The sequence below is a fragment of the Aotus nancymaae genome, unplaced genomic scaffold (genome assembly GCF_030222135.1).
Source record: "Aotus nancymaae isolate 86718 unplaced genomic scaffold, 86718_ANA_hifiasm-v0.15.2.pri h1tg000002l, whole genome shotgun sequence".
In the NCBI taxonomy this organism is placed as follows: Eukaryota; Metazoa; Chordata; class Mammalia; order Primates; family Aotidae; genus Aotus; species Aotus nancymaae.
This window is the reverse complement of record NW_026988413.1, coordinates 51,214,093-51,226,632: the sequence shown is the minus strand read 5'-3', so window position 1 is coordinate 51,226,632 and position 12,540 is coordinate 51,214,093. Positions and strand designations below refer to the sequence as shown.

The 12,540-nt window shown below is 41.1% G+C and overlaps 1 protein-coding gene across 1 annotated transcript in view; it reads left to right on the top strand.

The window, feature by feature from the left end:
* Positions 1 to 6,672: 6,672 nt before the first annotated feature.
* PRKAR2B (protein kinase cAMP-dependent type II regulatory subunit beta) overlaps positions 6,673 to 12,540 on the top strand; it is a 106,770-nt gene continuing 100,902 nt past the window's right edge. The window contains exon 1 of the mRNA XM_012456064.3: positions 6,673 to 7,003. Within this exon, the coding sequence (XP_012311487.1) occupies positions 6,697 to 7,003 (307 nt within the window). The 5' untranslated portion in view covers positions 6,673 to 6,696. The remainder of the gene's footprint in view (positions 7,004 to 12,540) is intronic.

The window sequence follows — 12,540 nt, the reverse complement described above, 5'->3', positions numbered from 1 at the left end:
TTCAGCAAAGAAGTCTCAGGATACAAAATCAATGTGCAAAAATCACATTCCTATACACCAATAATAGACTAAGAGAGAATCAAATCATGAGTGAACTCCCATTCACAATTGCTACAAAGAGAATAGACTACCTAAGAATACAACTTACAATGGATGTGAAGGACCTCTTCAAGGAGAACTACAAACCACTGCTCAAGGAAATAAGAGAAGACACAAACAAATGGAAAAAAATTCCATGCTCATGGATAGGAAGACTCAATATCATGAAAATGGCCATACTGCCCAAAGTAATTTATAGATTCAATGCTATCTGCATTAAGCTACCATTGATTTTCTTCACAGAATTAGAAAAAAAAACTACTTTAAATTTCATACGGAACCGAAAAAAGAGCCCATATAGCCAAGACAATCCTAAGCGAAACAAACAAAGCTAGAGGCATCATGCTACCTGACTTCAAACTATGCTACAAGCCTACAGTAACCAAAACAGCATGGTACTGGTACCAAAACACGTATATAGACCAATGGAACAGAACAGAGGCCTCAGAAATAACATCACACACCTACAACCACCTGATCTTTGACAAACCTGACAAAAACAAGCAATGGGAAAAGGATTTCCTATTTAATCAATTGTGTTGGGAAAACTGGCTACCTGTATGCAGAAAACTGAAACTATGCCCTTCCTTACACCTTATACAAAAATTAACTCAAGATGGATTACAGACTTAAACATAAGACCTAAAACCATAAAAACCCTAGAAGAAAACCTAGGTAGTACCATCGGGTCATAGGCATGGGCGAAGTCTTCATGACTAAAACACCAAAAGCAATGGCAACAAAAGCCAAAATTTACAAATGGGATCTAATTAAACTAAAGAGCTTCTGCACAGCAAAAGACACTATCATCAGAGTGAACAGGCAACCTATAGAATGGGAGAAAATTTTTGCAATCTCCCCATCTGACAAAGGGCCAATATCCAGAATCTACAAAGAACTTAAACAAATTTGCAAGAAAAAAACCAGACAACCCCTTCAAAAAGTGGGCAAAGGATATGAACAGACACTTCTCAAAAAAAGACATTTATGCGGCCAACAAACACATGAAAAAAAAGCTCATCATCACCGGTCATTAGAGAAATGGAAATCAAAACCACAAATAGTTACCATCTCATGCCAGTTAGAATGGTGATCATTAAGAAGTGAGGAAACAACAGATGCTGGAGAGGATGTGGAGAAATAGGAACACTCTTACACTGTTGGTGGAAGTGTAAATTAGTTCAACCATTGTGGAAGACAGTGTGGCGAATCCTCAAGGATCTAGAACCAGAAATACCATTTGACCCAGCAATCCCAGTACTGGGTATATACCAAAAGGATTATAAATCAATCTGCTATAAAGACACATGCACACGCATGTTTATTGCAGCACTGTTCACAATAGCAAAGACTTGGAACCAACCCAAATGCCCATCAATGATAGACTGAATAAAGAAAATGTGGCACACATACACCATGGAATACTATGAAGCCATAAAAAAAGATGAGTTCATGTCCTTTGCAGGAACATGAATGAAGCTGGAAACCAAGAGTCTCAGCAAACTAACCCAAGAACAGAAAACCAAACACCACATATTCTCACTCATAAGTGGGTGTTGAACAACGAGAACACATGGACACAGGGAGGGGAACATACACACTGGGGCCTGTCGGGGGGTAGGGGGCTAGGGGAGGGATAGCATTAGCATCAATACCTAATGTAGATGACGGGTTGATGGGTGCAGCAAACCACCATGGCATGTGTATACCTATGCAACAAACCTGCACGTCCTGCACATGTATCCCAGAACTTAAAGTGTAATAAAAATCTTTTAAAAATTATTTTTAATTTTTATTGTGGTTCTCTCATTCTTTTTGTTCTTTGAGTTTTCCTGTGTTCTTTTAGCCATTATTTTAGTGGAGTAGAGATAAACTTCTGTGTCTGACCTGGTCCTTAATAGAAAACTCATATTCTATTTATGAAATGTGATATTTAAGGACATATTCTTTGTTGCTTTTTTAGAATCTCTTTAACTTTGCAAGATCCCTTAAAGGAGAATAATGAGTATGCATTTCATCCTGATTTAGCCAAAGATATGCTTTGATATTAAGCAAAAAAAGTTTCATCAAGCAGCTTCCTATTTAGCATGAATATAAACTCTTCCTTAGTGAATCTAGCATAGTGGATCTCAAAGTGTGGTCCCCAAACCCACAGCCTACCTGATTATTTGACAGACATGCAAATTCTTGGGCCCCACCTCAGACTTACTGAATCTGAAACTCTAGGGGTAGGGCCCAGCAACTGTGTTTTAAGCAGCCATCCAGGTGATTCAGATGCTTGGTAAAATTTGAGAACCCCTAGTCTTCTAGAGGCAATCCTTTGCAAAGTTGCACGTAGAGATTAAACATTTTACTTACTCTTAGTCCAAATGTCTGTAAGATTTTCAGGCTACGAGGTGACCAACTTCTAGCAGATATGTTATGAGGTACCTACACCACTTATAGTCCCCAGTGTTGGGGACTTTCCTCTCTGCTGAAGAGGCAGGGCTTATCACGTATTTACACTACCTGAACACTTCCTTATCTGGCACCCTACTGGTCACACTTACTAGACCACCTCAGTCAAGGCCAAGCAATCTACTAAAAGGTCAAGACCAACTAGCCTGATTCTCTCTTGAGAATATGAATCAGAGACACTGAAACTGTAGTCATTGTTGAAATGCTAAAGGTATGTAAAACTGAGGCTGATGATCAGTCAGCCTTGGGCAAGCACAGGCCCTGTATCCTCTCAATTGGCTCCTTTTTTTTCTTGAGTTGGTATATATTTCTTGCATCAAAGAGATTTGATCAGGAAACATTAACTATTGATAGAAAATGCTGAATGATTGATTGGTCATAGTTATGATTCTGTACTGCTTGACCAAACCACTGGTTTTGTCCTTGCTGTTGTCTTGTTTCCTGGCTATTACATATAAGCAAGTTGATGTATCTGTTTAATTTCCTGCTGTGAAAACATATTTGGCAGCACTCTTTTCATTTCAATGCTGAGCTCTCAGGGTTCTTTTGCCATTGCTTCCAGTCTGAGTCTCTGAGAAATTTGTACAAATTGCTTTGTAAATCCACAACCAAAGAATCAATATCAGTGATGTTCTTTTAAAGAATATGAGATACATAGTTCCCATAAGCCACTGTTCAAAAGGTTCAAAATGAAACATTCCGAAAATGAAAGCAAAAGAAATCATACAATATTACCAAAAAGGTTATGTGGTAGTGAATAAAAGCGAGACTATGATTTGAGAAGTGAACATCTGTTCTGAGAACAATGCTAACATAATGGGAATATCAGGACTAAGCTTTACTTTTTCAGGTCATGGTTATTGATTTAACAACTGATGGAAATAAAAATTACCAGAGAGCTGTTTGCAAATATGTTTTAAGTCCAAGACGTCTTCTTTTAGTATTAGACTATTGTAAATCTCTCAGGATGAAAGAGACTATATAGGTCATCTAATCTAATTACGCATTTCATGCTTGAATCACTTCCATATTCTTAAAGAAATGAGAACCACACAACCTTGGCATTGTGGCTGATGACAGAGAGCTGTCTGTCATGCTTCATATAATAAATCTACAAAAAGAAATAAATGAATTTGGAAACACAAAAGGGCATTAACAAGATATGGCCCTCATTAATGTTTGGAAAAGTAGTGCTTTTTTATTTTGTCATTCCTGAGGAAAAGGTGTTAGACATTCTGGCAGAGATTGATAATTATCACCAGACTTGGTTTTTTTTTTTTTTTTTTTTGAGACAAGGTCTTACTCCATCACCCAGGCTGGAGTGCAGTGGCACAACCACAGCTCACTGAAGCCTTGACCTCCCTGGGCTCAGGTGCTCCTCCCACCTCAGCCTCCTGAACAGCTAGGACCACATGTGTACTACCAAGCCTGGCCAATTTTTGTATTTTTTGTAGAGATGGAGTCTCTCTATGTTGCCCAGCCTGGTCTCGAACTCCTGGGCTCAAGCGATCCTCCCTCTTTGGCCCCCCAAAGTGTTGGGATTACAGGCGTGAGCCAATGCACCCGACCCGACTTGGTTCTTTTTAATCCCCAAATGTTTACTTGGCGCATGACTGCTCAAAATAAAGATTACATTTCCAAACTTTCCTAATAGCCGTGTGTTTCAGTTGCTCTTGTTGTGTAACAGATTACCTCAAAAGCTAGAGGCCTAAAACAACCTTTTTATCATGTTCTCAGATTCTGTGGAACAAGACTTCAGCCAGGGCATCCAGCACAGCGCTGGCTTCTGTCATGTTGACTTGACTTCTATGAGGCTCTGTATTGGTCAAAGAAATCACAAGCACATTCAGATTCAAGGGGAGGGGAAGTAAGACTTCAATTCATTACTGGATAGTGGCCATGCCACACTGTAGGAGATACTGGTGTAGTCATCTTTGAAAATGCAGTCTGCCACACCACAGGTGTGGCCATGTTGACTAAATTCTGGGCCAGAGAACAGAAGAGGAATTGGTGTGTTTAACTTCCTAGAAGTGTCCTTAAAGAGTATGTGTTTTGGGGAAGGGATGGGAGCTTCCTTTCTCTTTTCCACTTTCCCCTTAGCTAAAATATGACTGGCCCTGGAGGAGCCATCTTGAATCACAAACAGGATCACAGAGCAATGAGCTGGAAGGAACGTGGGTCCCTGATGATCATGGAGCACCATACCAACCCTGAACTGTCCACATTTACATTCCAGAGAAGTACAATTCTATCTTAAGCTATTTCATTTTGCATTTTCTGCCACATGTGAGCAATGCTAATCATAATTAATACAAATATTATCACAAATGAAGACAAGTGATACACATGAATCTTAGATTACCAGATCCATAAAAATAATAATGCTTACATGGTAGAGAGTAGTACTAACATTGTGCTCCAAGCAGTGACATGTGAGGCTCACTGTTTTTTTTTTTGAGACTAAGTTTAGCTCTTGTTGCTCACGCTGAAGTGCAATGCACCGATCTCGGCTTACCGCAACCTCCACCTCCCGGGTTCAAGTGATTCTCCTGCCTCAGCTTCCCGGCTAATTTCATATTTTTAGTATAGACGGGGTTTCTCCATGTTGGTCAGGCTGGTCTCCAACTCCCGACCTCAGGTGATCCGCCCGCTTTGGCCTCCCAAAGTGCTGGGATTACAGACTTGAGCCACCGCGCTCATTATATTTTATAAAAGTTTAATTCTTAAAATGTTTGACACAATTAGAAGCTCTTTATTACTATATATTTAAAAACAACATTATTACTATGAAGTTGATAAGAAATGAAAATAGAAAAATACATTGGCTCACGGAGTGAATATAGGATGCATCATTAACAAACGGTTAACATCAAGATCCATTTTTACAAAAGGGCCTAGTTTGTTACATCTCTGATTTCTAGTCTTTGAGTTTCCTCAGTCATGTGTTTACTCTTCCGTGGGTGGGAAGATAAATCAGAATAACCAAGCGAGCTTGCTCTTAAACTATTTTATTTACAATGATATGGTAATTGTAGAAAATAAAGTATGCGTACTTAAATAGTATTTAATTGACAAAAGTCAATTATTTCTACTTCAAAATTGTAAACATTTGCAAAGTAAGCCTAGTTTCAAAGTCAAAGACTTCTACTTTAAAAGCACACATTCGTAATTCTATTTTTCTTTATACCGAAGTGTTTCAATTTTTGGAGATAAAGTCAAAATCTTCAAAGTATGAAGTTTTAAAATAATCAGCGCCTCACCCTGCACTATCCTATTTGAAGGAGATCAACTAACTTCGATAGATACCTCTCAATAAATGGTGCCTTTGTCTCAATAAATAGTAAATGCACGGAGCGTACAACGAAATAGCATCAATAAGGCAAAACATAATAAACAGGATGGATGAGAAAAGGCTGGATAAAATGTGGTGGAAGAAAAAGAAAGACGTCACAAAGATGGGGTAGCATTTCTTTGTCCAAAAGAGAACCAGTACCACCATAAGACTTCAAACAAAGGACATTAACAATTATCATGCAACTAGATTCTAAAAGGAAAATAAAATGCCACTATTAAGGTGGAGGCTGAAGTTTCAGGACAAATCGCTTGGCACCAGCTCTGCGTGGGAAGCGGGGCGAGTGGCCAGCAAGCTCCCGGACACGCGGACAGGTGGACACCGAGGCGGCCTCGCGGGGGCCTCGCAGCCCTCGGCGCGCCGCCCGCCAGCGCATTCCACCCCGGCGCGGTCAGAGCCGCGAGTGCGCGGCGCCCGCCGGCGGAGGTTGCCATGGTTTCCGGGGGTCACGTGGGCGCGCTCTCCCGCGCCCCCTCCCGCGCGCCGCGGCGGGGCGGGGGCGGGGCGACCGGGCGGGGGAGAGGCGCGGCCGCGGCGGGACCGGGAGGAGCAGGAGATGCTGCCAGCCCTCCCGGGGCCGCGCTCGCTCAGCCGCCGCCGCCACACGGAGCAGCCGCGCGCCGGGAGCCGCGGGCCGGGCCAGCCGGGCCGCCGGGGCCCAGTGCGCCGCGCTCGCAGCCGGTAGCGCCGCCAGCGCCGTCGGCGCTCGCTCGGCAGCCGCGGGGCCCGAGGCCGGGCCGGGGAGGGGGTGAGGGCGGCGCCCGGGCGCCTGCCGCCGGGGAGGCAGGATGAGCATCGAGATCCCGGCGGGACTGACGGAGCTGCTGCAGGGCTTCACGGTGGAGGTGCTGAGGCACCAGCCCGCGGACCTGCTAGAGTTCGCGCTGCAGCACTTCACGCGCCTGCAGCAGGAGAACGAGCGCAAAGGCACCGCGCGCTTCAGCCATGAGGGCAGGACCTGGGGGGACGCGGGCGCGGCTGCCGGGGGCGGCACCCCCAGCAAGGGGGTCAACTTCGCCGAGGAGCCCATGCACTCCGACTCCGAGGACGGGGAGGAGGAGGAGGCGGCGCCCGCAGACGCAGGGGCGTTCAATGGTGAGGACCGGACCCCCTCCGCGCCCCCGGACCCCCTCGCTGTCCCCTACCGCTCCCCGCTGTGCTCTCGGATCCTGCTGCTGTGCGCACCTATCTCTCCACGCCTTCTCCACCTTTCTCTACCTTCCCATCTCGCCCACTCCCTCAGCATCCATTTCTGTCTCTCCCACTCGCCCACCTTCCTACTCTGCTCCCTTGTCATACCCTCTTCCCTTCCTCTGGAGGTGGGAGAGCTGGGAGGTTACGCTTTCCTCTGCCCGTCTGCCCTCTCTGCCTGGGCCGGTTGGGGTGGGCATCTGCTAGAAAGACAACTTTCGCTGTGGTTGGAGGTATTTCGTTTGGAGGATACCATTGTGCATAAAGAAACTGGCCCACTTGGCGTCTTCTTTCAGCCCTTGTATTAATGGAATGTCGAAAGAGAAAAGGCGAACGGTGTTTAATGTGATTGGCTTTACTGTTGTTAGGACGGTAGATTCATTGAAAGAACCTTGAAATTGGACTCACTGGGGCAGAACAAAATTTATGGCCAATAGCTCTGACATCCTTAGATAAGAGTTGTCTATTATTTTCCAATTTACCAATACCATGTTGTGTTATTTTTGGACATGTAACAAAGGATCCTATTAGTCTGAAACCCACGGGGGTCTTTGGAACGAGGAAACAGGTTAATGGTTTGCTTTTTATATAAAGCACATATTGAATTATTTGGTGCTTTATTTTTTTTAAAGTGTATGAGAAAAACACTGTAGGAAGTTCTGAAGGCTTGTTGGTTGTCTTTAGAATGAAAAGCCAGTGAGTAATTGTAAGGACTGTGCCAGACAGTAGAGCTAGAAAGAATGAATGGGAAAGAAAAAGGAATTTTCTCAAATAGCTGCTCCTGGCAAGTCCCACCCCTTTTGCTTACAACCCTCTTTCCCTAACACACCCAGACACACACCCTCATTTACAGCCCCCTGTATTTACACAACATGCCCAAATCCCATTTTTATAGCAACCCAAGCTAAAATACCATGGAGTGCAATGTGCAAGTGTTTTCTCTTTGTGGTGTAAGGCAAACATGCATGCACCATTGCACCAGCTTTTATTTATTTACACTGCTTGTGGTTTGTGTGTCCGCAATGTATTTCATAAAATGAAAACCTTTAAAAGTGTCATTTGATTTCCTTGTGTATGCTCCTAGGAAGCTGTTTCTTTTCTTTGCGGGATTACATGTTGAAATAGGTTATAAAATTAATATGTTTTTAGCTTGTCTAAATCAATCCCAGAAACCCTGGAAATTAGTGTTCCATGAAGATAAAAGTGAAGCTTGTTACTTACAATTTTAATTTTGGACTTTTAAATGTTTTCCCAAGAGGATAATCATAGTCTTAATTGTTGTTTTTGCACAAGAATCGAATCAAATGATTTTCTTACCAGAAACAAGAGAAAGATGAAAGAATGCATGTTTTAAATAGATAAGAAGCAGCAGCCAGTAACGGATGACAGAAAGGGCAAAGGTATCTAATACTCCTTTTATGCTCTCGACGCATGCACACATGTTCATGCACACACACCAAAGGGAAAAAAAGGACTCTTTTCCCAGAAGGAGAAAACTAGGAACTAAGGGACTTGGTAAAGATCTTGTATATGTTCTGTAGGATATGTTGTTAATATAATCAAAATCTTTTGTTTGTATAATAAATTTGAAGTACTTTCCATTGACGATTCCATTTTCTTATTATAACAATATATTGTGCACAGAAGAGATTTAATTTTCATTTTGTAGTGAAGAAATAAGCTGTTAACTTCTGAACAGCAGGGATCATTTTATATGGCCTTACAGTCTCCAAGCCACCTTTACTGTAAAAATTGCTCAATGTGACTTAAACAAGTTAACCTTGTTAAACAATTGCTCTATTTACTTCCCAGCCTCAACCCCAAGGACTTTAAAACTTTTTGACTGCAACCAGATACAATTTGATCATTATCCAGGAGGCACATACATGTGTACAACTGAAACTTTGGCAATAGTACAGGTACTTCTTATGTCAGATGCAGCGCTTTTTGATATTTCCTATTTGAATCAATTCTTTCTATTTTAAATTGTGTTGAGACCTGAAGTTGAAAAACATTTAATTATAGGCTACAAAGTGGTTGACAAGCTTTTCTTGTAAAGGCCAGATAGTAAATGTTTTAGACTTTGTGGGCAATGTATGGTCTTGATCACTACTACTAATACTTCTTCTTCTTCTTCCTTTCTTCTTTCTTTTCTTTCTTTCTTTCTTTTTTTTTTTAACACTTACGCCTTCTGAGGGTTGGAGTTGTACAAAACTAGCTGCAGATCAAGGCCATAGCTTGCTGACCTCTGGTCAGAAGAAAACAAGTCAAAATATTACCGTACCATTCGGGGGAAAAAACTGGAGTGAGCCTAAAAATTATGAGCTTATTAGTTTGACATTTATGCCTAGAAATGTGCCACATTACAAAAAAACCCCAGAGACTGGGCAATTCTGGCATAGTAAAGAATAAGGATTGGAAAACAAGTCTTAATTTACTATGATACAGTACAAGACCTGCTGGGTCAATAATTCTGAAATTTTCATAGGCATCTCAAGGACGTTTGATTCAGAAATGACCATTACCCTGTACCATTTTTGGAGAGCTTTTTTGAATAGGTTGAGATGGGACATGGTATCCTTTTTTTACCCCTCAATAGACATCCCAGGTCATTCTATTATCAGTAGTTCCATGCCTATACTTTGGAAAACATTTACAGATAGTGATAATATTATCTTCTTATTAACAATGAAAACATAATTGTCATTAATTGATGTTTCCCGTGTGCTGTCTGAATGCTTTATTTTTAAAATCTCAGCTTTATGAGAAAGATAAGGCCATCACTTGCCCGGTGTTTCACAGCTAGTGTGCTGCAAAATCAAGATTGGGATATAGGTGGACCTGGCTTCATCCCTGTGCTCTTGACTACCAGATTATATCTCCAGATGGGGCTGGAGCTACTATAACCTGAGTATCCCTTATATATCCAGCTCTATTTGGGATCCTTAATGTGTTTTATTGCTAAGGCTCCAAAACATTATTAACTTGTCCAAGATCACACATAAAACAACTAGGTAGTGGAGCCTGATTTCTTAGTCTTATCTGTCTAACCTTGAAGCCCAGGATCATAAGGTTGAGTTCTTAAATGGAATTTGTTCTGTGGGCTGACTCACAAGTCAGGATTTCCCTGGTTATTTTTTCAGTAATGGTGATGGATTTGCATCGTTGGTTTATATCCTCTCTCGTGAGCCTCTTTAACATAAGTGATGGTATTTATGACAGGTTGGAGTTAGTGCCCATTGATGGACATAGGGATCAAGCATATGACCTTCACCTTGTAATGTGGTGGTTTAATCAAATAAGCCAGGCACCTGCAGTTAGCTGGAAAAATGTTTCCTGGCCAGGGCTCATTGATTTTTGAGGGTCAGGTGGCATGGCCGTAGGTGGCACTAGACCAAACAGTCAGATGGGTGAATGTGGTCTTCTTTCCTACCTTTCCAAAGGATCCCTTCCTCTTCTAATAGCTCTCCTTTCCCTCTCCTATTCCAATCCTATCAATTCTAATTGTTACTTTCCATTTACTCTCAATACTTGTCAAAAGGGCAAGCTTTAGGTGTTAGAATGATAATGGCTTATGGTGACCCTTTCTAGGGAAACTCTCAAAGTCCAGAAAGAAGTCATAATGGAAACCTCTTGGCATCTACTCTGCCTCCCTCTTCCCCGTGCTAGAGAAAGCAAATACAGTTTGACATGTTCAGTCTGAAAGGGTAGCATCCCTAGGCCTTGAATTTCTTAGAAGGGTTTATAGTAGGCTACAGCGTTGCATCAGTATTAGTTTGGAGTAAAATCTGTGGGTAATGATTTTATATAGGCATCATCAGGAGATCTTGTGTTGCTCAATAATTTCTCCAGTGGAATTGCTGAAACTAAAAATGAAGTAAATACCATTTAGATTACTCTGATAAATGAAAAAGTGATCAGAAACAAAATTAACTACACATGGGCACGTGCAGAGTAGTCAATCTGGGAGAAAAAATAGCTACTGTGATATAAAATAAAGAGCTGATTTTCTGTATTATAGAAGAAAAAGATCTAGAGTTCACAGTAGATACACATACCAAAAATAAGATACACATACCAAATATATAGAATCATACCCCGTAAGACAAGCATATCAAAGGTAATAAATTACAATTTACCGTGTAATAACTATGACTTAATCCTCTTAACTCTGTCCCATGTCCGGTCTTATTGGAATCTTTTGGTAAAAACCAAATCAAAGGGAATTTGGAGAATTTACAAAACATCCTTAAGATCAAGCAAAATATTGTAAAGTTAGAGCTTATGGTGATGGACTGGTGGGAAATTAAGAGAATAAACTTATACATCATGAGAAGAAATGATTGAAAGAGAATTGAGAAAAAAATTCATGTGTCTGAAGTTTTCTTAGAGAATTATGAGAAGATATTCTTCATCTTTGTTAAATACAGTATTAGAAGATCTAAGCTTCATTGTAACTTGACAACAAGTCAGAAATCTGAAATGTTTTATGTGGTCTTCCTAAAATGAGGTGGTGGTAAAACAGTAAGGGCAAGATTGACTTCCCAGGTATATGCTTTGGAGATGTTTGTAACTGGCTCACTCTATTGTCTGTTGAGTTTATGGTCTCACTTATAGCAGGAAATCGTAGAATAGTCATAGCTTTAAATAATTGTTGCATTTTGGCCAGGTGCAGTGGCTCATGCCTGTAATGCCAGCAGTTTGGGAGGCTGAGGCGGCAGAATTGCTTGAGCCTTGGAGTTTGAGACCAGCCTGGGCAACAGAGTGGGGTTCCATCTCTACAATAAAATGCAAAGATTAGCCAGGCATTGTGGCATACGTCTATGGTCCTGAGTACTTTGGAGACTGAGATGGGAAGATTGCTTGAGCCCAGGAATTTGAAGAGCCTGTAGTGAGACATGATCACATCTGTGTACTCCAGCCTGGGCAACAGAGACTTTGTCTCAAAAAAAAAGAAAAAGTTGCTTTGGCCAATTTATTAGGCTAACCTCTATGTGTTTTTTAAAAAAATGTATTCTTTCGCTGTACCCACTAAAAATTATTATGAGACAAAGCAGCCAGTTGTTTGCTCTCATCTATGGGATGTGGTTACCACCATACAACTAAATAAATTTGAGTGGTTGTAGTTATATAGTCATTATAGTCAGTACAACTGACTAAAAGTTAAAATGTCCTTTTAATATATTGTTAGCCTTGTAAATACGTTTTTTTAGTTTGAAAAATGTATGTAAAGGTAATTTTTTTGGATTAACTTAAATTCAGACTTTTTAAAATGTGTGATGCATTGTGCTAGGAACATTGACTTATTATATGTTAATAATACTTCCCTTATAAGGCTGTTACAAGGATGAATGGGTTAGTATTTGAAAGGCCCTTAGGACAATGTGTTAAATAAATGATATCATTGACATACAATCTTACAGAGCTATATACTTTTTTTG